Source organism: Salmo salar, chromosome ssa16, assembly GCF_905237065.1.
Source record: "Salmo salar chromosome ssa16, Ssal_v3.1, whole genome shotgun sequence".
Lineage (NCBI taxonomy): Eukaryota > Metazoa > Chordata > Actinopteri > Salmoniformes > Salmonidae > Salmo > Salmo salar.
This window is the reverse complement of record NC_059457.1, coordinates 39428865-39454293: the sequence shown is the minus strand read 5'-3', so window position 1 is coordinate 39454293 and position 25429 is coordinate 39428865. Positions and strand designations below refer to the sequence as shown.

Sequence of the window (25429 nt, the reverse complement as noted above, 5' to 3'; positions counted from 1 at the left end):
TTGATTTCCTTCCGTTTTTTCTCCTCTCCATTCTCTGCCTGTCTGCTCCCCCCAATCCTCTTCTCCAAGCAGAGCAGGCAGGCCCGTTGCCTTAGCGACTCCAGACTACACACAGTGTGTGTGTGTGTGTGCGCAGCATGTACACATGCTGCTCTAGAGTCAGTGCGGTTCTTCCTTCAGAGAAGCATGCATCAAAACTTTGTTAATTTTAACAATGTCTCTCGTTCCATTTTATTAATTTTTTTACCTTTATTTAACCAGGTAGGCTAGTTGAGAACAAGTTCTCATTTGCAACTGCGACCTGGTCAAGATAAAGCAAAGCAGTGCGACACAAACAACAGAGTTACACATGGAATAAACAAACATACAGTAACACAATAGAAAAAGTCTATATACAGTGTGTGCAAATGAGGTAAGATGGAGGAAAGGCAATAAATAGACCATAGTGGCGAAATAATTACAATTTAGCAATTAAACACTGGAGTGATAGATGTGCAGAAGATGAATGTGCAAGTAGAGATACTGGGGTGCAAGATGGGCTATGTACAGGTGCAGTGATCTGTAAGCTACTCTGACAGCTGGTGCTTAAAACTAGTGAGGGAGATATGTCTCCAGCTTCAGTGATTTTTGCCATTCGTTCCAGTCATTGGCAGCAGAGAACTGGAAGGAAAGGCGGCAAAGGTGGTGTTGGCTTTGGGGATGACCAGTGAAAAATACCTGCTGGAGCGCGTGCTATGGGTGGGTGCTGCTATGGTGACCAGTGAGCTAAGGCGGAGCTTTACCTAGCAAAGACTTAGATGACCTGGAGCCAGTGAATTTGGCGACGAAAATGAAGCGAGGGCCAGCCAACGAGAGTATACAGGTCGCAGTGGTGGGTAGCATATGGGGCTTAGGTGACAAAACGGATGGCACTGTGATAGACAACATCAAATTTGCTGAGTAGAGTGTTGGGGGCTATTTTGTAAATGATATAGCCGAAGTCAAGGATTGGCAGGATAGTCAGTTTTACGAGAGTGTGTTTGGCAGCATGAGCGAAGGATGATATGTTGCGAAATAGGACGCCAATTCTAGATTTAATTTTGGATTGGAGATGCTTAATGTGAGTCTGGAAGGAGAGTTTACAGTCTAACAGACACCTAGGTATTTGTCCACATATTCCAAGTCAGAACCGTCCAGAGTAGTGATGCTGGACGGGCGGGCAGGTGCGGGCAGCGATCGGTTGAAGAACATGCATTTAGTTTTACTACCATTTAAGAGCAGTTGGAGGCCACAGAAGGAGAATTGTATGGCATTGAAGCCCGTCTGGAGGGTTGTTAACACAGTGTCCAAAGAAGGGCCAGAAGTATACAGAATGGTGTCGTCTGCGTAGAGGTGGATCAGAGAATCACCAGCAGCAAGAGCAACATCATTGATGTATACAGAGAAAAGAGTCGGCCTGAAGATTTAACCCTGTGGCACCCCATAGAGACTGCCAGAGCCCCGGACAACAGGCCCTCCGATTTGACACACTGAACTCTATCAGAGAAGTAGTTGGTGAACCAGGCGAGGCAGTCATTTGAGAAATCAAGGCTGTTGAGTCTGCCGATAAGAATGTGGTGATTGACAGAGTCGATAGCCTTGGCCATATCAATGAATACAGCTGCACAGTATTGTCTCTTATCGATGGCGGTTATGATATCGTTTAGGACCTTGAGCGTGGCTGAGGTACACCCATGACCAGCTCGGAAACCAGATTGCATAGTGGATAAGGTACGGTGGGATTCAAAATGGGCGGTGATCTGTTTGTTGACTTGGCTTTCAAAGACCTTAGAAAGGCAGGGTAGGGTAGATATAGGCCTGTAGCAGTTTGGGTCTAGAGTGTCTCCCCCTTTGAAGAGCGGGATGACCGCGTCAGCTTTCCAATCTTTGGGGATCTCAGACGATACGAAAGAGAGGTTGAACAGACTAGTAATAGGGGTTGCAACAATTTCGCCGGATAATTTTAGAAAGAAAGGGTCCAGATTGTCTAGCCCGGGTGATTTGTAGGGGTCCAGATTTTGCAGCTCTTTCAGAACATCAGCTATCTGAATTTGGGTGAAGGAGAAATGGGGGAGGCTTGGGCAAGTTGCTGTGGGGGGTGCAGGGCTGTTGACGGGGGTAGGGGTAGCCAGGGGGAAAGCATGGCCAGCCGTAGAAAAATGCTCCTTGAAATTCTCAATTATATTGGATTTATCGGTGCTGACAGAGTTTCCTAGCCTCAGTGCAGTGGGCAGCTGGGAGGAGGTGCTCTTATTCTCCATGGACTTTACAGTGTCCCAGAACTTTTTGGAGTTTGTGCTACAGGATGCAAATTTCTGTTTGAAAAAGCTAGCTTTTGCTAGGATGGGAGATGGGAGAAGGACGATATGAAAATTGGGATCCCACCCAACATGCGGTCCCCGAAAAAACACGAACAAAGGCTCCAAAATGTCCTTTTAGAAATCGCAAAGCTCTCAGTATACCGACACGTCTGTTTGTTGTACACATGAAATTGTGTCATACCGAAATTTATCCGCAACATTATATAAAAAAATTTCGCGACTCAAGCGATATCTCTCAGTCCATTCTACAGGTAACTGTTAAAATAAAGAAAACAGTTGAGTAAATTAGGGACACAAAATACACTGCTCAAAAAAATAAAGGGAACACTTAAACAACACAATGTAACTCCAAGTCAATCACACTTCTGTGAAATCAAACTGTCCACTTACGAAGCAACACTGATTGACAATAAATTTCACATGCTGTTGTGCAAATGGAATAGACAACAGGTGGAAATAGGCAATTAGCAAGACACACCCAATAAAGGAGTGGTTCTGCAGGTGGTGACCACAGACCACTTCTCAGTTCCTATGCTTCCTGGCTGATGTTTTGGTCACTTTTGAATGCTGGCGGTGCTTTCACTCTAGCGGTAGCATGAGACGGAGTCTACAACCCACACAAGTGGCTCAGGTAGTGTAGCTCATCCAGGATGGCACATCAATGCGAGCTGTGGCAAGAAGGTTTGCTGTGTCTGTCAGCGTAGTGTCCAGAGCATGGAGGCGCTACCAGGAGACAGGCCAGTACATCAGGAGACGTGGAGGAGGCCGTAGGAGGGCAACAACCCAGCAGCAGGACCGCTATCTCCGCCTTTGTGCAAGGAGGAGCAGGAGGAGCACTGCCAGGACCCTGCAAAATGACCTCCAGCAGGCCACAAATGTGCATGTGTCTGCTCAAACGGTCAGAAACAGACTCCATGAGGGTGGTATGAGGGCCCGACATCCACAGGTGTGGGTTGTGCTTACATCCCAACACCGTGCAGGACGTTTGGCATTTGCCAGAGAACACCAAGATTGGCAAATTCGCCACTGGCGCCCTGTGCTCTTCACAGATGAAAGCAGGTTCACACTGAGCACATGTGACAGACGTGACAGAGTCTGGAGACACCGTGGAGAATGTTCTGCTGCCTGCAACATCCTCCAGCATGACCGGTTTGGCGGTGGGTCAGTCATGGTGTGGGGTGGCATTTCTTTGGGGGGCCGCACAGCCCTCCATGTGCTCGCCAGAGGTAGCCTGACTGCCATTAGGTACCGAGATGAGATCCTCAGACCCCTTGTGAGACCATATGCTGGTGCGGTTGGCCCTGGGTTCCTCCTAATGCAAGACAATGCTAGACCTCATGTGGCTGGAGTGTGTCAGCAGTTCCTGCAAGAGGAAGGCATTGATGCTATGGACTGGCCCGTCCATTCCCCAGACCTGAATCCAATTGAGCACATCTGGGACATCATGTCTCGCTCCATCCACCAACGCCACGTTGCACCACAGACTGTCCAGGAGTTGGCGGATGCTTTAGTCCAGGTCTGGGAGGAGATCCCTCAGGAGACCATCCGCCACCTCATCAGGAGCATGCCCAGGCATTGTAGGGAGGTCATACAGGCACGTGGAGGCCACACACACTACTGAGCCTCATTTTGACTTGTTTTAAGGACATTACATCAAAGTTGGATCAGCCTGTAGTGTGGTTTTCCACTTTAATTTTGAGTGTGACTCCAAATCCAGACATCCATGGGTTGATAAATTGGATTTCCATTGATTATTTTTGTGTGATTTTGTTGTCAGCACATTCAACTATGTAAAGAAAAGAGTATTTAATAAGATTATTTCATTCATTCAGATCTAGGATGTGTTATTTTAGGGTTCCCTTTATTTTTTTTGAGCAGTGTATATTGAAAGCATTGGGTGTGTCCACACAGGAAGTTCAAGACACTTGTAGAATCTATGCCAAGGTGCATTGACGCTGTTCTGGAAGCTCGTGGTGGCCCAACACCCTATTAAGAAAGACACTTGCTGGCATTTCCTTTATTTTGGCAGTTACCTGTAGCAGCAGGCTACACAGAGAAGGGAACAGCTGGATAGACGAAACGGCTCCAGTCTCGCAAAAGGGAATATACAGTGTCTTCAGAAAGTTCACACCTGTGGTTTACAAAGCATAAGACAAATAACATTTATTTGAACAAGTTCTGTATGATGGTGAGAACGATAAACCAGGAGGATTCTCCGTCATCATTTAAATCTCCAGTTTGGGAACATTTTGGCTTTCTTGTAGATTACACTGGCGATGGACAGAGTATGTTGCCACTGCTCAACGAGATTAGCAACACCTCAAACATGTTGACACATTTACGCCAACATCCCCCCAGTATTCCAACCACCTCTTCATTCAAGCAGCCCTTCGCAGCCGATTCTGACAGGGCCAAATAAATTACAAGAGCGATCGGTATGTTTATAGCCGTGGATATGCACCCAGTCTCAGTTGATGAGAAGAATAGGTTGTTTCAGCAACTGGTGAAAGTGCTCGTGCAACATTAAGAACTTCGCCCCGTCGCACCCTTTTCAGCAAACAGATAGAGCCAGCTCTATATAAAGCAAGCTAAAGCCTTAAGTTGTCAATGAATTGACCAATGCATCCTATGTTGCGCCTACTTCAGATGGATGGACCGACAGAGCTACAGAGAGCAACTTAACAGTGACAGCACATCCTATTCCCCCTCACTTGAAAATGAGAAGTACCGTGCTAGGAAACACAATGCTTTTATGAGTCACACAAGCACACATTTTTCTCTTTGTAAGAAAACATAGTGGGGACCTATACAATGTCTGAGCCATGTTTAAATATTGATTTCACACGCATGTTGCACTTTATTTTTGTGTTGGTGAGTAATTGTGTGTTTTCATTTAAGAAGTTTTGGTATTCCTGATTGTGCTCTCATCAGGCATTATTTGACTCATGATCATATATGGAATCAGGAATACCAACACTTTGTATTTTCTTAAATAAACACAAATGAACTACAGTAACTGTTGGCATTTCATTTTCCAGCTGTGCCGAACCGTGACCCCAAATCGTACCGAACCGTGGGTTTGGTGTACCATTACACCCCCATTGACAAACTCCTGTATCTGTTAGGCAAAATACCGCAGTGTGCGATCACATGAGCAAGATATGTGACCTGTTGCGACAAGAGAAACCAGTGGAGCACAAACACCTTTGTACATTCAACCAACATATACACACACACACATAGATGCAACCAATATTTATTATCTGTTTATTTATTTTCCCTTGCCAATCATACTACAATTACTTGCACACTGTTACAACTTTGTACGTAGCTAATAATATAACATTTGAGATGCCCCTTTGAATTGAGTTGAGAGAGAAAGAGTCAGAGACGGAGAGAGAACAGCCCCTACCCATCATCGGGTTCCATGATCCACGAAGGCCACGCTGACCATACTGCCTTTGTCCAGTCAGACTCGCACAGAAATCAACAGACAACACACATTGGAGATGTACCGAGTCGACTCACACACCATCACAAAGACACTGGAGTGGCAGAGCTGTGTGGAGTTGTGTCTCTCTACACTCAGGGCTTCATGCGACTCCTGACCTTAAGCGAATGGAGGCACTCCACTCTTTCACTTTTGCTTCTTGGAATCACAACCCAGTTCAGTGGAAAAACACCCGCTTCACTTCTGCTGCCTGTTGGATATTTTCACTTTCTCACCAAGTCACAGCAGGCAGGGCATGACGGTGACAAAATGAGGAGCGCAACATAGAATGAAATCCTGTGTGAGTTAATGTATACAACGGGGATTGAGGGACAAAACTGTCCTCCAACCCAGGCCACAGACCAGCTGGAGGATCGTTGATGGACTTGAGGTTGTTATTTAAAGAGAACGGGAGAGATAAGCAATTGGGAGAGATGCTGGTGGTCTAAACTTTGTTTGTCGGTTTCATATGTATATCAAAGCTGGGTGTGAGGGGAATTTTACATGGAGATTCAGGGATGTGATTGGCACAAGATGTGGGGTAAATCTCAAAAAAAGCAAGCCAGATATTCTAGGATCAGAAATCCGGGTTTCCTGATTAGTGTGTAAACTTCACACCTGCAATCGAACATCTTTATTTTAAAGGGTCACCGTCAGCCACCTAGCTGGGGTCACAGTGCAGCATCCTAAAGCTTCCAATTGTCTCGTTCATTCTCCTTCCTCTCCCCTGTAACTATTCCCCAGGTCATTACAATGTGTTCTCAGTCAACTTACCTGGTAAGATAAGGGTTAAATAAAAATGACAGTGATAATTGCTACCTTGCCAGAAGGTGTCAGCACTAGCAGCATTCCAATAGCACAAAGTCAGCCTTTCCCGGATGAGTCAGCTTTATGTAGTGTTACAAAACCCCTCAAATATTTCTGTAACCAACTGTGACAAAGGCTATTCCATGTATTGGACTGGTTCAAGCTGGTGTTGCACAATTTAATGTACATAGGGCAGGGCAAACAGAAAATAACCCATCTTCCAGTAAATGCTTTATTGACTACAGAGTATCACTTCTCATCTGATGCGTAACAGTTATTGAATTCTGAGGAGATAAATCCAGTTAAGGTGACAACCTCCGAGTTGTAATAGTTTGGTCAGGACAGTAGGACGTGATAACCAAAAGTGGAAGCATTAATATTCAGAGAAGTCAAACCTGCATTTCTCGTCTCAAATTACAGGCTTGTCTAGACAACTATGGATTACAGAGACCCAGATGAAAGGCGTGTTTGATCATCTATAGAATACTAGCATAGAAAGGTTCAGAACATTTGTGAAACATCACAGCAGAAAAATATATGGCAGAAATCAAAACTGGAAGGGCTTCAGAGAAAGATGGGAGGGGTTGACGGTAGCTGACCGTTGGGACTAAAAACAAATAAAATAACTATTGTAAAATATACTGCGTCCGTAAAATGTATATACTATGAATAAGCTGGAAGTTGAAGACTAAGTATTGTTGTCCATTAGTTTACTCCAATTAGGGCAGGGGTGGTATAGCTAGAGGTAAATAAAAAAGGAAAATATTAGTTAAAAAAAAATATATATATAAATAAATAAATAAATAAATAAATAAATAAATAAATATATATATATATATATATATATATATATATTTTTTTTTTACAACAAAGATATGGGGGATTGGAAATGATGCAGACATTACATTGATAGAATCCACAATTTATCTGCAATATTAAAGCTGATCCACCCCCTAAAAACATAAAATACTAGCATGGGCAGGAAGGGCAAAATAAACCCACTCAAAACACTAACAGGAATGGAGGGGGGGGGGGGGGATTAATAACAATATCTTGTTTTCCCAGAAGAGGTTAAATATTTCCTTGTGTGGCAAGCCAGCAGAATTTACCAAAAGACATGTGACACAATGATCCTTCCGTGGCCTATCTACTGACCACATCAGGAGCTTTCATTTTGACTTCCAGACAAACCTGCCATTCATTTAGCTACTTTAGATTATCAGGTCGTGTCAATCTCCCACTCTGTGTTAACAACCAGTATGTGCGTCAGTCAGGGTTTGGTTTTAGTTCCATTTACATGAAGGATTACTTTTTAAATAGGTAGCCTGTTTCAATTCACTATGGAATTAACTGAATTGAAACTGAATTAATTCACCACCCCTGTACTGCAGACTAGGGCATTAGTCTGAAAGACTGCCAGCAATGCAGATACAGTAGACAGAGGAACAGTTTGCATTTAAAATGATCCATACATGTTCCAATACAGCTAGAGGCCTACACCCTAGATATCTACTGCTTTTGAAGTACTGCTGTAAACAGAAGCTCAAGTTGGTGGGTGGCCTGTTTGTCAAAGCATTGATATATGAGATACACTGTGAGGCAAAACCACATGGTGACGAAACTGAGGGGGCATGTACAGCCGTTTGTTGGATAGCAACCCTTGAATACACACACACACCCAACCCTGGCTGGATCTCACACTCATTCAGTGAGCTCTGTATTGATAAATCTATCCAGTCAGCATCTCAATGACGTCTTAAAATAGCGTGTGTGGTGTTTGTGTTTTGTTCTTTATTTAACTAGGCAAGTCAGTTAAGAACAAATTCTTATTTTCAATAACGGCCTAGGAACAGTGGGTTTGTTCAGGGGCAGAACGACAGATTTGTACCTTGTCAGCTCAGGGATTTGATCTTGCAACCTTTCGGTTACTAGTCCAATGCTCTAACCACTAGGCTACGCTCAGTGTGTGAGTGAGTGAGAGAGTGGTGAGTAAACAGAGCGTTGGAGACCGACCCATTCACATTTCTGCACAGGACTCTCTACTCACACTGAACAGGGATGTGAGGATGAGGCTGAGACTAATTTAATCACTTGTCTCCCAATGTACCACAGGACTTGATCAACTGTGTGGTAACTAGCAAATCCATTTTAGCTACAGTAAAAAAAACTTCTAACCATATATGTCAGTTAGATCAACTCTCTGCACTTAATGACGGCTACAAGGCATCATTCTGATCTGCAGAGCTGAAGACGATACAGTAGATAATAATAACAAATTTGTTATGTCTGACATTATTTGCCTTGCTCTCATGCTATTTATTGGATGTCTGGCTACAATTACAGCAATAATGACAATGTAATTAGGAGGCAAGCAGGACTAATACAGCTGATAAGTATAGTTGTAGAATCAAATCAACTTTCGTTAGCCTAATATTTTATCGAAGTGGGGAATCTCTGCAACAGAGATGATAGATTAAAGAAGCCACTACCAACGAACTAAAGTCTGAGGAAATGTGAAAACCACAGGTTTTGCAAAGAGGTAGAGCAAACTACATCAACAGTTAACCCATTACAGTCTATTTAATAACAGATTCACTACATGGAACAACAGATCAGCCCCCCAAAAAAATCTCAAGGAAGTTTGTTCTGAAGTATGTGCCCTATGTCTGAGAGATAACAAAGATCTCATGTATTTAACCCCTTATTTTTGGCACTAAACAGTCTCCATATATTCGTCCATTTATTTTTTCAACTGGTACCGTGGGACCTAGATACGGGTGTTGCGAGGCCTGTGGGTGTCCTAGAGCAAAACAATGACATGTACGTGTTTGTGAGAGTCTCATCTTTCCATGGAGATGTCATATTTTCCACAGAGAGGTCATATTAGTGTGTAGCCCAAACTGTTCGGACGGTTTGGGCTAAAGTGTTCTAGAGTGCGCAGCGGTCTAAGGTATTGCATCTCAGTGCTAGAGGCATCACTACAGACCCTGGTTCAATTCCAGGCTGTATCACAACCAGCTGTGATTGGGAGTCCCGTAGGGCGGTGCACAATTGGCCCAGTGTCGTCCGGGTTAGGGTTTGGCTGGTGTAGGCCATCATTGTAAATAAGAATTTGTTCTTAACAGACTTGAAAGGTTAAATAAAGGTTACATTTAAAAAAAAAAAAAAAGAAATACAGACAGAAGTTGTCTGAAGTCGGTAAAGCCGATCTGACGAGTCCCAATACGCTTGTGGGGGTCGTTACAGACAATTTTGTGAGAAGAGCGCTTTAGCTCGGTCACCTTTCACCGCAGATGCGGAAGTGAGGATGCAGGGGATTGAGACGAATCCAATAGAAAAACTGATCTCTAGCTTAAACTGACGGATTTTATTGGGGGTTATTTGTTTTGCTTCGGGTGCTCGGATATCGACTCTACGGGATTAAATCAACAGTTGGTAGGGATTAGAGGTTTAGGTGACATATACTCTCTTTGCCATGTGCTACATGGGAAAACTGAATGGAGAAAATGCTATAAAAAGCATTGAACTAATTAACCTGACCCTGTTAAACCAGATGAAATCATGTGTACACAACTGGTACACAGATAGGCCTTTCTGGGCATACAATTGCCAGTGTGTGCGAGATGGAGGTAAGAGTTAGGAGCTCTTATGTGTGTGTGCGCATGTGCTGTGCGTGTGTGTCTGAGAGGTGAGGGTTAGGGGGCAGTGTGAGCAACACATCTCAGTTGACTGGGAGGCCAGGGAACAGCCCCAGCTGCCAGATGCAGAGATACCCTCGCTGTAGAGGGTGGAGGTTGACGCCAGCCAGCCAGCCAGGCATGCAACGCTCCACAGGAAATGAAGGAGATTTAATAAGGAACTGAAGCCCACCCCCACATTTTAAGACTGCCACTTACAGGACAATCTACATAAGACTCATTACGCACTAGTACGTTGACTGGCGCTTCATTATCAGGGTACGTTGACTGGCGCTTCATTGTCAGGGTACGTTGACTGGCGCTTCATTGTCAGGGTACGTTGACTGGCTCTTCATTGTCAGGGTACGTTGACTGGCGCTTCATTGTCAGGGTACGTTGACTGGCGCTTCATTGTCAGGGTACGTTGACTGGCGCTTCATTGTCAGGGTACGTTGACTGGCGCTTCATTGTCAGGGTACGTTGACTGGCTCTTCATTGTCAGGGTACGTTGACTGGCGCTTCATTGTCAGGGTACGTTGACTGGCGCTTCATTGTCAGGGTACGTTGACTGGCGCTTCATTGTCAGGGTACGTTGACTGGCGCTTCATTGTCAGGGTACGTTGACTGGCGCTTCATTGTCAGGGTACGTTGACTGGCGCTTCATTGTCAGGGTACGTTGACTGGCGCTTCATTGTCAGGGTACGTTGACTGGCGCTTCATTGTCAGGGTACGTTGACTGGCGCTTCATTGTCAGGGTACGTTGACTGGCGCTTCATTGTCAGGGTACGTTGACTGGCGCTTCATTGTCAGGGTACGTTGACTGGCGCTTCATTGTCAGGGTACGTTGACTGGCGCTTCATTGTCAGGGTACGTTGACTGGCGCTTCATTGTCAGGGTACGTTGACTGGCGCTTCATTGTCAGGGTACGTTGACTGGCGCTTCATTGTCAGGGTACGTTGACTGGCGCTTCATTGTCAGGGTACGTTGACTGGCGCTTCATTGTCAGGGTACGTTGACTGGCGCTTCATTGTCAGGGTACGTTGACTGGCGCTTCATTGTCAGGGTACGTTGACTGGCGCTTCATTGTCAGGGTACGTTGACTGGCGCTTCATTGTCAGGGTACGTTGACTGGCGCTTCATTGTCAGGGTACGTTGACTGGCGCTTCATTGTCAGGGTACGTTGACTGGCGCTTCATTGTCAGGGTACGTTGACTGGCGCTTCATTGTCAGGGTACGTTGACTGGCGCTTCATTGTCAGGGTACGTTGACTGGCGCTTCATTGTCAGGGTACGTTGACTGGCGCTTCATTGTCAGGGTACGTTGACTGGCGCTTCATTGTCAGGGTACGTTGACTGATGCTACATTGTCAGAGTACGTTGACTGGTGCTTCATTGTCAGGGTACGTTGACTGGCGCTTCATTGTCAGGGTACGTTGACTGGCGCTTCATTGTCAGGGTACGTTGACTGGCGCTTCATTGTCAGGGTACGTTGACTGGTGCTTCATTGTCAGGGTACGTTGACTGGTGCTTCATTGTCAGGGTACGTTGACTGGCGCTTCATTGTCAGGGTACGTTGACTGGCGCTTCATTGTCAGGGTACTTTTGAATTATTATTTGGATTTAATAAACCAGAATCCAATGTAAACTTTGCTTTCTCACTGGCCCAGTTGGCCAAAAATCTACTGGCTCAAACAGAATTTCTACTGGCCCGGACATGGTGTAGTTTTTAAATGCATTGGGGTCATGCAGGGCTTATAGGTTGGCATGATCTCTCTCTCTATACATTCAGCTATTAATAGGCTAAACATTTTTGTTGTTGTTTTGGCTCTGTACTCCAGACATGTACCCCAGGAATGATACAATGACTATGAGGTTAAAGTGCAGACTGTCAGCTTTAATTTGAGGGTATTTTTATCCATATCGGGTGAAACGTTTAGTAATTACAGATTTTTTGGTACATAATCCCTCCATTTTAGGACACCAAAAGTATTGGCACAAATGAACTTGTGTATTAAAAGTAGTCAAGTTTAGTATTGTGTCCTAGCACACAATGACTACATCAAGCTTGTGACTCTACACACTTGTTGAATGCATTTGCTGTTTATTTTAATTGTGTTTCAGAATATTTTGTGCCCAATAGAAATTAATGGTAAATAATGTAGTGTGTCATTTGAGTCCCTTTTATTGTAAATGAAAATATAATGTTTCTAAACACATACATTAATGTGGATGTTACCATGATTGTGAATAATGTTGAGTGAGAAAGTTACTTACAAAAATCATACCCCCAACTTTCTCACTCATCATCATTCACGATTATGCATAATCATAGTACCTTCCACAATGTAGTAGTGTAATTTCATGTAATTCTGTCCTTCAGCTGTAATTCTCTATTAATGTTATGCATTATGTCATGTTTTATATTTTGTTTGGACCCCAGGAAGAGTAGCTGCAGCTTTGGCTGTAGCTAATGGGGATCCGAATAAAATTCATTAAAAAATACTAAATACACATCACAAGTAAAGCAGCAGAGGGGAGGGTGAGGTATGAGAAGTGATTGGTTACTTACTGGTTTCCAGATTGCATAGGGCAGTGTGCGCTGTAGCCTCCAGACTGCTGTGAAAATGATCCCCAGGAACCAGAGGGATACAGATAACTCTGAAACAGAGTAGATAAAAGGTTCATTAGCATACCATGCCTAACAAGACTCAAACACTATATGCGACTGGATATCATATGGTCAAAAATGCTTTGTATTTATATTGTCAAATTACTTGGTCAGGAATCGACTAACAAAAGATCTCTGCATTCATGAGGCTACACCTCTGACAAATGGGGGGAGGGGTGTACCCTTTTTCCCAAAATGACATTTGTTAAAAATTGTGCACAAAATAATCTTTTTTTTCCCCCCACCAGCGCATTTCACAGGTAACCATTTAGGATGTCTTTGTTCCTCTGGTTCCTCTGGGTCATTCCTCATGAGGGGTCACATACCCAATTGTATAACTCATTTCATGCCATTCTAATTTTGCCATGGGGCGGATATTTTTGGGGAGAGTTTTACAGATAATTTCCTACAATTCTATTAATTTTCCATAAGGTGGAAAACAATGTTTGCAGATTTGAAAATGATATGAGTGAGAGTGACTAACAAAATCAATGGGGGCCCCCCGGTTGGTAATTTGACAATGATTACCGCTAGACTAACTTACCAAACTTAAATATGTTAGCTGGCATGGGCTAATTGAGTGACTGCAAGGAGCTGACATAATAGAACAACTGCTGATACACAAACAAAATTTGAAATTGCACCTCGTGTATTTTACTATCCCAAATCTCAACATTAAGTTGAGATCCGTGGGCCACGCCACCAGTTGCCCATTCCTGCACTAGAGAGTACCAGCGTCTCCTAAAAGCGAGACATAGATGATGCCCGGCACTAGTTAAGACCTGAACGAGTATCAGCCTGAGAAATCTTGACCCTCATCAGGCTCAGTATCGGTTGAGATAACTGTCAGCACAAAGACATCACCGTCCCACCACAGATGTCAAAAAGTCTTATGCATGACTGCCATTGTAGTGTTCCAGGTCCTTCTCAAATTGCAGGAGTCGCATTAGCCTTCAGAAATGGAGACCATAAAAACCATTTCACCTGTAATTTATATTAAAAGTCAGTGTTTTTTTGCTTCAATAGAGTGATCAGGCCCATGTAATTACATTAGTGCAACACATTCGTCAGAAAATAGCTTCATTTTCATCAGATGACAACAGAAGTGCAATGCTATTTGGCTAGCAGCCACACGTAAATTAGCTTACAATGAAAAGGCAAGGTCTTTCTTGCAAAAACGATGCATGCCGATGTTAATCATATCATTTTTTTTTACCAGCTACATTTTCTAATGTCTTGCTTTATTAAGTTAATCTTGCATTTTACAGGTGAAAAGTACACAGAAAATGACTGAAGAAAAGTACTTAGAAAAGTACTGAAGAAAAAGTACATACAGAAAAGTGCAGGAGAAAAGCAGCTTTACAGAATAAGGTCTGCTGATAGAATGCCGTTCGCGAATGCGGGAATTTTATTGGTCTGACGAACAAAGATTTCTCATCCAAGTGGAGAAGTGCAACTGAAGCACAAAATTTGTCAGAACACGAGCAGAAATGACAATAAGAAGCATTTCAGATGTGTGTTTACAAAACACATCAAGATATTTGTGTTTTATTAAAAATGTTCTGTGTGAAAAATGCAGAAATATTGTGTGTGTCCTTAACCACCATGACAGTCAGTCATGAGTTATTATCAGGCTAGGGGAGAGAAGCACCTGATCTGTTTAACTAGTTGCGGGTCTTTGTTGACTCTTTGCTGAGTACTTCTTGCTTAGATAGGGAGGGAGATTCAATAGACTGAGGGCACATCCTGCATGTAAATATAACCGACATAACATTCCCTTCCCTAACCTTTAACATTAGTGGCTAGGGAGAAAATGTAACCTGGCACCTTGGTCTCTGACAGTCAGCCCCCCTGTAGGCCAGCCCAGAGGACCGGAGGTAGAGGGGCCAGTGGAGATCCAGAGATAAGAGTTCTGCATGCCATTAGCCATTCTAACAAAATGTTTGATGACAATAAACATTATTATTTGCATATGTAGCCTTTTAATATTAGCATATTATGTAGCCACATTTTCCTGGAAATTTGAGTTTACCAAAATGGGTGGATGTGTAAACGTGTGTAGTGTGCATACGACATACCTCCATATTGGAAGAGGCAACTTCGAAAATGCTGCTGTCCAGCTGTGGCCCCTCTGGGTGCAGGTAGTTCTCCCCGTCCATGGCCGGTGAGGGTGATGGGAGGCTGGGCATCAGGTTGCAGGCTGACACATGACCTTTGACCTTCACCTACGTATGCTGGCTGTGTCCTACAGAGCTTATACCAAGGCCCACTCCATCACCTGGAGAGCGAGAGAAAGAGAGAGAGACAGAATTTGAATAGCTTGAATTAAACCCCTAACTATTCACACAGTAGCGCGTCATGTTTTTCGTCCAGTAGTGTAGTCTAATATAACTGTAAAACCTGTACTGCTGTTTTGAAGCAGTAGAATATACATACCGTTATACCTAAAGTCAAATAACCTAATTGCATAATGGTTTTGGGTGCTGTAACACCAAGTAGACTAAAGCAAATGGGTCCTGTCAATCAGGAATGATGAGCTAAGACAACTCTGTACAAAGGCTGCAGTTTTTAAACAAAGATAATGCATGAACGTCACTATGGCAGGCTTGATTACAACGGACTATAATGTGTAACAGTGTCTGTAGTGAAACCAGCATGGTGAAACTGTGTGGGATGGTAACAACGTCATCTGGGGAATATCACTCAAATTACATCCAGATTGACAGAATCACTTACTTGAAGTTCCAAACAAAATAAAATGTCAATCAAATAACAGCCTACTGCTTATTATGCATTGAAACATCTTAATGTTGCAAATCATAGAATAGCACAATTTAAACCATGAGTTTGTCTGTAAATGTAGTGGGATGTCAGTCTTCTTCACACACTGCTACATTACTTTGCTGCATTCATAGCTCAATTGTAATTGGAAGTAGCTCATCATTCCTGATTGACAGGACCCATTTGCTTTATGCCTTCTGACATCACAGCAGATTCCACATTCAATGCTATTAAATTCACAGCTCTCATTGAGCTAGGAAGAGAAGCGGAAGAGTAGCTGCTGCCTTGGCAACAGCTAATGGGGATCCTAATAAAATAGTAAATAGTAGCTGTAGACATAGAGGGGGTTGAGAGAGGATGGCAGGTGCTGTATGTTCCTGGACAGCTAGTTAGTGAGCCTACTGGAGAGGAAGCTTGGAGGACTCCCAGTCCCACCACCTACAGATGATCAAGAGGCTCCACACACCAGCATGACCGACTGGCTGCATATCCTCAATCGCACTCCCTCCTGAAGGGAACATAGTCAGATATGCATATCAAATAGGCACATAAAGGCCTGCACGCCAGGCTACATCGCTTCTATAGCACTATCTGGAGCAATAGAAAGCTAGTGTGAGGGCTTGTTGTTTCTTTAACATGCTCCCTTTCCCACCTCTCTCACTAATCAAACTCTTCCCTCCCTCCCTCCCCCCTCACCAGCACACAAAGAACAGACTGGTCCACCTGCGCCAGGGGGCATAGCCAAAAGTCTAATGGAGTTCATATGAGGGTTTCAATAAGCAGTCCTTTGTACTACAGCCTGACCCAGGCTGGCAGGCTCCTCCCCAGGGTGTGTGGATGCTGACACTTAAGTCGTTTTTCTAACCACAGGACCTGACCAGGAAAAACTGTACTCAGGATCATAGTTATAGCTCCATCTATGGTCCAGAAAAACAGCTGGTCCTACTAACACTTTGGAAATCATATTAGGTGTAGGCGTACAGTCAAACCTGGTAAAGAACAGATAAATGAGAGGAGTGTGCATGCGTTTGTGTGAGGGTGGTGTGAAGGAGATATGCGGCTGTGAATCCCACAATCACAGGCAGGTGATGACTTAATCAGTGTGACAAACACAACAGTCCATCTCTCTTCATTGAACCCCAGCTCGCTCTCTCTCCTTCATTCTCTCTCACCATCTCAGGAGCGTTGGGATTTATTCCCAGCATCCCTGGGCCCTTTCCCGCTTTTCCCTCCAGTCGACCCAACCATCCCCCATATCACCGGCAGCAGTTTATGTCTCCTAGCAACCAATAAAGTCTCCCTCTTTAGCAGCCCAGTGTCTGAGGACAATAAATACTAATAATTATTGGGTTCCCAGATGTTCTCTTCCTGTAAGGCCTATTATCAATACAGGAAAACAGGAAAAACTCCCTGCCACTGAGGGAGGGAGAGAGAGAAGGGCAGGAGGCTAACAATGTAACTAGTGTTTCATTCACTCAGCAAAACACACATAAGGAAAGCATTTACTATACCTCCATGGATTATTTAAAAGGTTCTGGCCTATATTGAAATATATAATGCTTTTCACAAGTACAGGGGGATGGGTTCTAGGGTGTCCCATTTATAAGACAGTAATGCAAAAATCCAGATCTTTTGTGTTAAACTGTTTAAACTTAAAGCCTGTTGTTGAGTAGTAGAGAGGGAGGGGGTTCATTTCACAGTCACAGGAGTGAGTATACAGTGCAATATTTTCACGGCTTCAGAGTAGGGATGTTAACCGTTAAATCGGATAGCTTGTTCGAAAAATACATTTGCCCAGTCATGCTTAAAAATCGGTCTATGGGTTAATTTGCATAATTTGGTGGAATTAAATTGGCGCGTGTGTATTTTGGTAGTCGTCATGCATCTTATTTATACCACGGGCACAGCATACAAAGTGTAGTTTGTGGAGCGGAATAGCCTATCACCTGTCAGACAGCGCGAGAGCAGCGCCTCAAGAAACTGGTACTGGAGTGAAACGCTTTCTGTAAACCCAGTCATCGCGCAACAAATAACGATTAAAAAGAGCCATTTTTATTTGTCAATCTCAACTCATAATTAAAGTGCACCTCCCATTCGCCATTCGAGCGCATAACCTATAGTCAACGGTAGGCAGTCTATCAGCGTGTCACCCACCTCTGCAATGTGAGCTTGAGGCAGTATAATTGTTTGAAACCTGAACGTTTTACTTTACTTCAAATAATGAGGCATGTCTTACCTTGCTTCAAAGAAGCAAAAATCCATCCACAGAAAAGTGGAGGTAATCATTTTATTAGTTTTCATATGAACTTTCTTTTGTTGTCCAGAAGCCAAAATCATAGTATTCGAAACCAATCCTAGTTGTTACTATTAGATTCCCTCTCCTAAATGTATATTGTATCATCTCAATCACATGGAACCGCTCACATTCGGCAATGTCATTTACAAAATAGCCTCCAATACTCTACTCAATAAACTGGATGCAGTCTATCACAGTGCCATCCGTTTTGTCACCAAAGCCCCTTATACTACCCACCACTGCGACCTGTATGCTCTCGTTGGCTGGCCCTCGCTTCATACTCGTCGCCAAACCCACTGGCTCCAGGTCATCTACAAGACCCTGCTAGGTAAAGTCCCCCCTTATCTCAGCTCTCTGGTCACCATAGCAGCACCCACCTGTAGCACGCAATCCAGCAGGCATCTCTCTCTGGTCACCCCCAAAGCCAATTCCTCCTTTGGCCGTCTCTCCTTCCAGTTCTCTGCTGCCAATGACTGGAACGAACTACAAAAATCTCTGAAACTGTAAATACTTATCTCCCTCACTAGCTTTAAGCACCAGCTGTCAGAGCAGCTCACAGATCACGCACCTGTACATAGCCCATCAATAAATTAGCCCAAACAACTACCTCTTCCCCTACTGTATTTATTTATCTCCTTTGCACCCCATTATTTATATTTCTACTTTGCACTTTCTTCCACTACAAATCTACCATTCCAGTGTTTTACTTGCTATATTGTATTTACTTTGCCACCATGGCCTTTTTAGCATTTACCTCCCTTATCTCACCTCATCTGCTCACATTGTATATAGACTTATTTTTCTACTGTATTATTGACTATGTTTGTTTTACTCCAAGTGTAACTCTGTGTTGTTGTATGTGTCGAATTGCTTTGCTTTATCTCGGCCAGGTCGCAATTGTAAATGTGAACTTGTTCTCAACTTGCCTACCTGGTTAAATAAAGGTGAAATAAAAACATTAGGCGTGCTGTTTAGAACTGTTTTCCCGTGAATTGCATTTTGGAAAATGTTTGAAAAATGTGTTTTATTAGCTGCTTCATTATAGGAGTTGCATGTTCAATAATATAGCCTTTTGCCTGGAAGACGATAGGCTTCCTAATGTTGCATGTTCAATAATATAGCCTTTTGCCTGGAAGACGATAGGCTTCCTAATGTTGGATGTTCAATAATATAGCCTTTTGCCTGGAAGACGATAGGCTTGCCTAATGTTGCAGGTTTCCATTAAGCTATTCATGAAATAAGTATGTTCCTTGTATGCATGCAAGGTATCAGAGAGGAAGAGGCAAAGCGAGAAGTTTCACGATCGCTAATAAATGTATATATATATATTTTTTTTACAGTTTGTTGACCTGTTGAGGGTTGGTTCGTCGGCAACAAATTGACCAAAATGTCCATCCCTCCTTCAGAGACTGGTGCTGGTGGTGGTTGGTCCAGCGCCCCCCTCTCTTAGCCTCCCTACTGGGTGGCCTGACATATTACAAACCGAGGGGGTGAGGTGCAGATTATTTCATGTCCCTGCATTTTATAAATCTAGCCATGATGAAAGAACTCAAGACCTTTAAGAGGGCTGAAGTACAAGTTATGACCTACATTACAACATTAAGTAATGATTATGAACAAACATCACATTTTGTTGTAACATTGGATTTTCCACAGCCGTTTCCCCATGTTGCTGAGTGCCAGCTAGCCAGCCACCAGTCTTTCCTGTCTCTCATTCTGACTAGGCACTCAGCCTGCCAGCTGAAGCACATGGAAGTCATCCAGGGAAGTGTGACTCCCTTAATCTGCTAAATCACAGCTAAGCGCTCACGAGGACCACCATCCTTCCACACAGGAGGGGAACAACGGCCTCTTCCTCTGTGGCGGTGCTAGCTCAGCCTGGGTCAGGGAGGGGAGAGAGCAAGGCAAGGCTGACTATGGAGCGCTATGTCAGGGTCTTTTCCTACCATCTATCATGATAAAGTTGCCTAATTAAATGCCAATCTAAGGTCATTCAGTTTTGCATTCATGTGTTAAGGTTAGGATTTGTAGAGGGTAAACTGATAGTTGATCTGGCCTGTGCCCAAGGGCAACTACTGCCCGGAGTGGTATGGGAACATGCCCCAGTGTAGTGGTGTCATCTCTACCACCCTGTTCGCAGGCCTCCACCTCTTCACCCCTCATGTGTGATCCATCACTATTTAAAAACACTTGTCTTCCCTTGCTCCTCAAGCCTGGCATTAATCATGCTTAAGGCAGAGAGTAAATCCCTTAATGGGCAGCCCCGCTTCATCTTCATTAACTACGCTCTCAAGTTCAGGGCATCCTGGCAGCAAGGGTGACACACACACAGGGTTGCAAGAGGTTTCATATGAATGAACGACAGATAAAAGGTTTGGTATCTGTTCCCGTTGAGCAGAGATACCATCTCAGACCTCACAATTGACAACACTTCATCCAACCTTTATGTGGATCCCAGGAAGAGTAGCTGCTGCATGTGCAGTAGCTAATGGGGATCCTAATAAACGAAACCTATTAAATGTCTGATTTCAATAAGATTATAGAGTCAAGCTACATTACATTAAACCAGTGGGTTGGTGGTTATGACAGTTTGGCTAATTAATCCAGCATGCTATGCCAAATAAAACAATTTAAATGCCTAAAAAGGAACAAGTTACTTCCCCCGGAAACACAGTTGTCATTCAAAACAGTGAATTATTAATCAGGTATTTTTCAACATGCCATTTTCCATTGAGCGGCACTGACGCACAGAGAGGATGTGTGGACAGCTCGGTGACAAGGGACAGGTACACTGACGCACAGAGAGGATGTGTGGACAGCTCGGTGACAAGGGACAGGTACACTGACGCACAGAGAGGATGTGTGGACAGCTCGGTGACAAGTGACAGGTACACTGACGCACAGAGAGGATGTGTGGACAGCTCGGTGACAAGGGACAGGTACACTGACGCACAGAGAGGATGTGTGGACAGCTCGGTGACAAGGGACAGGTACACTGACGCACAGAGAGGATGTGTGGACAGCTCGGTGACAAGGGACAGGTACACTGACGCACAGAGAGGATGTGTGGACAGCTCGGTGACAAGGGAGAAAATGACAAAGAAAAATGATCAAATGACTGAGTAACCAAATCTGCCGCGCTATGAAACAGGAGGGAGATAGAAACAAAGTGTTTTAAGAGCCTGCTGTATTGTTAGAGTTTCTGCAGCCATTCATATATTAATCATGCTTCACATGATTAGAAGCAACATTAGAATTAGCCCGACTCACCAAAAACCAAGCGAGGAAGTGGCAATGCTTTTGTAACCAATTTACATTCAAGGGACATCCATCTCCATAAAAGAAGCATTTTCACACTTTGTTCCAAATTGGACAGAATCATCACATATTGCCATGCACAATGTCAGAATTGCTGCAGCAAATCAAGCATTTTTGCAAGCAAAATATCACAAGGGATTGAGCGAGGCACATTAAAATGAAACCAAGAAAGGCCAATTCGCCATATGAGAGCTCATGATGAATATTATTAGCCTAATGACAGTCTCCAGCTGTATGAGACATGTGATTTATCAACATGAGGGTGAATATTACAGGGAAGAAGTGACTCAGAATGAGTCTTTTGTTCTGTTGAAAAGGAGAGGGGGAGAATGAGAACCACCAACAGTGGCTTGCTGACACCAGAGCCCCACTATCCACCAGATCTAGATCAAAGCCAGGTAACATCAAAGAGGAAATGGATCCACTTATCTGGTCTCTTCTAGGTACCCTATTCACGGCCTATATATGTAGTGGGAAATTGGGACTAGGGTGTCATTTGAGATTACACCCGATTCACTCTGATTAGTCTCGAAAATGGTTCACTCACACTGCATTCAATAAACCGTCATAATAACATAAGCTAACACCCATGCCCTCTGTCCTGCAATACAACATAAAACTGACATAACTTAATCATAAACATGACTGTAGCCAACTGTGTGTCAGGTGGTTTATTCCTCTTCAATGTGTCTCTGTTTTATAATTCGAAGACAAGCAGCATCATTCCAGAGATGCATCCTGGCTCTCCCTGCCTCTCGGTCTGATCAAGAGTCAGCCTGAGTGTGTTCAGGCTGTAGTGTCAAGTGCTGCTCACCTCTCACCCAGCCTGACCCTGCCTGATGCTGAAGACTGGCTCCCAAAACCCAAACAAACGCCAGCCAATCCCTTCTCGTTGTGTGAATAAGTGAGCATGGGGCAGAGCAGACCAAAATGGTCTAATGCTTCCAGCCGAGCCCATGTACTCAGCGGACCTGCAGGCTGGCGGAGACGATTCATACAAACTGACCCAGTTCTAAGTGTATGTGTACAGTGGGCCTGTGCCAGCTCAGCTGTGGACTTCGTCAGCAGAGACTCCTATTACACACCTGCTCATCAACAGGACCAGACTACCGCATCAAGCTGGTGAATGAGGCTGGCTACATTGTGTGTGGTTTAGACTGGAGGGAGAGTGTATAATGGGTGGGTAACCAGGGAACAGGCTTGTGGACTCCTGTGTGGAAACCGAGTCTAACTCCCAGGGCTAGAACATCTAACCATTAGGAAAGGAAAGCAATGTCAGGGTTTTTTCTGCATAGAACTGTTTGTTTTTTTTCTTCCTTTTTTCGACCACCTAAGACAATACATTCTCTGGATTGAAAAACGCTTAGTGTAAATTTAAACGACTAAAATCAGACAAAATATGTAGAAAAGATAATGGGCCGATACAGTTGAAGTCGGACGTTTACATACACCTTAGCCAAATACATTTAAACTCCGTTTTCACAACTCCTAACATTTATTCCTAGTAAAAATTCCCTGTCTTAGGTCAGTTAGGATCACCACTATTTTAGAATGTGAAATGTCCGAATAATAGTAGAGAGAATGATTTATTTCAGCTTTTATTTCGTTCATCACATTCCCAGTGGGTCAGAAGTTAACATACCCTCAATTAGTATTTGGTATGATCGCCTTTAAAATTGTTTAACTTGGGTCAAACGCTTCGGGTAGCCTTCCACAAGCTTCCCACAATAAGTTGGGTGAATTTTGCCCCATTCCTCCTGACAGAGCTGGTGTAACTGAGTCAGGTTTGTAGGCCTCCATGCTAGCACACGCTTTTTCAGTTCTAACCACAAATTTTCTATAGGATTGAGGTCAGGGCTTTGTGATGGCCACTCCAATACCTTGACCTTGTTGTCCTTAAGCCATTTTGCCACAACTTTGAAAGTATGCTTGGGGTCATTGTCCATTTGGAAGACCCCTTTGCGACCAGGCTTTAACTTTCTGACTGATGTCTTGAGATGTTGCTTCAATATATCCACATAATTGTCCTTCCTCATGAAGCCATCTATTTTGTGAAAGGAACCAGTCCCTCCTGCAGCAAAGCACCCCCACAACATGATGCTGCCACCCTTTTTCTGGTGGTTTTGGAGCAGTGGCTTCTTCCTTCCTTTCAGGTTATGTCGATATAGGACTCGTTTTACTGTGGATATAGATACTTTTGCACCTGTTTCCTCCAGAATCTTCACAAGGTCCTTTGCTGTTGTTCTGGGATTGATTTGCACTTTTCGCACCAAAGTACGTTCATCTCTAGGAGACAGAACGCGTCTCCTTCCTGAGCGGTATGACGGCTGAGTGGTTCCATGGTGTTTATACTTGCGTACTATTGTTTGTACAGGCATTTGGAAATTGCTCCTTGTGGAGGTCTACAATTGTTTTTCTGAGGTCTTCGCTGATTTTTTTATTTTCCCGTGATGTCAAGCAAAGAGGCACTGAGTTGAAGGTAGGCCATGAAATACATCCACAGGTACACCTCCAATTGACTCAAATGATTTCAATTAGCCCATCAGAAGCTTCTACAGCCATGACATTTTCTGGAATTTTCCAAGCTGTTTAAAGGCACAGTCAACTTAGGGTATGTACACTTCTGACCCACTGGAATTGTGATACAGTAAATCATAAGTTAAATAATCTGTCTGTAAACAATTGTTGGAAAATTACTTGTGTCATGCACAAAGTAGATGTCCTACCCGACTTGCCAAAACTATAGTTTGTTAACAAGAAATGTGTGGAGTGGTCGAAAAACAAGTTTTAATAACTCCAACCTAAAGTGTATGTAAACTTACAACTTCAACTGTGTGTTATTAACAATTCTGAGTAATGAATTCAAGAGCATTGATTTTGTTATGTTTGAGCAGAAGAACGTAGTATTAGGAAATTTGCTTTAAAACTTCAACCTTTTCTCTCAGCTCCATGATGAGCTGCCAAGATGGGGGCCTCAAAGTCTCTTGCCCGGGCCTGAACCAAATCCAGCCGTGCAGACGGTCCTACCAAGCCCCCTGCCACACTCACCACCTAAAGCCCTTTTTAATTCATAAAAAAAACCTTGTGTGTTTTGATAGCATTATGATAGCTCTACTTGGCCTGCGCTAGGAGTCTGGGCTGCATTATGATAGCTCTACTTGGCCTGCGCTAGGAGTCTGGGCTGCATTATGATCGCTCTACTTAACACAAAATAGGCTGATTTCAAATCTGATTGTCACCAAAACTATTTAAGTGAACTATTCATTCACTTAAATCTGTCTCACGTCTTTCCCAAAGATGACCAATAGCTCAGCGAACTGAAGGTGTGAAAAGGGCTCCTGACAGGCCACTCCCCTCCTGCCTCATGAATGATGTCATTACTGGTTAAAGAGACAGTGCACACTTTTACCAAATAAGCTACTTCTATGCAAATGTTGATGACCAGTACAATAAAATAAGTACAAAATGTAAGGGAAACAGATTGTCTATTAATTATTATCCACATAATATTTCACATTTCCAGTTGCTGCAGGATTATATTCCTGGTATAGCAAACTGACGCAAATTAAAGATCCTACATCTGTATCATAGGCCTGCGGTATAATAGGCTAATACCTACACCTTCACAAAAGTTTAAACTTTATTACAGTAAAATCAAAAGTCAGTCAAGCCATTGATAATAGGGAAAATATGAGAAGGATATTATATTGTGGCAAACATTACAGTTAGAACGCAATTTGGCCCCCCGGAAAATGGCTTAACAGAATGAAACAAATCACTTGCGAACTGGTTTAAACTTTCACAAAACTTTTGATCAGGCTAAATTGCAGCAATTACCAAGAAAGGCTACTGCCTACCGTACCCAACAAATGACAGCAATAGGCTAATGATATACAGTACCAGTCAAAAGTTTACACCGACTCATTCAAGGGTTCTTATATATTTATACTATTTTCTACATTGTAGACTAATAGCGAAAACATCAAAACTATGAAAACACATATGGAATCATGTAGAAACCAAAAAAGTATTAAATCAAAATATATTTTATATT

General features: G+C 43.4%; 1 protein-coding gene across 4 annotated transcripts in view; it reads right to left on the bottom strand.

Moving 5' to 3' along the window:
• Nucleotides 1–25429, bottom strand: part of LOC106573581 (protein strawberry notch homolog 2) — a 113186-nt gene that overhangs the window by 62326 nt on the left and 25431 nt on the right. For 2 of the 4 annotated variants that reach the window (XM_014148740.2, XM_014148741.2), the window contains exons 2-3: nucleotides 15059–15258; nucleotides 12882–12970 (exon numbers count right to left, since the gene is read on the bottom strand). In XM_014148740.2, coding sequence (XP_014004215.1) covers nucleotides 12882–12970; nucleotides 15059–15169 — 200 coding nt within the window. In that variant the 5' untranslated portion in view covers nucleotides 15170–15258. Of the gene's footprint in view, nucleotides 1–5751; nucleotides 6638–12881; nucleotides 12971–15058; nucleotides 15259–25429 lie in introns of those variants that run through there. The other 2 variants (XM_045697234.1, XM_045697232.1) reach the window with 2 other exon arrangements.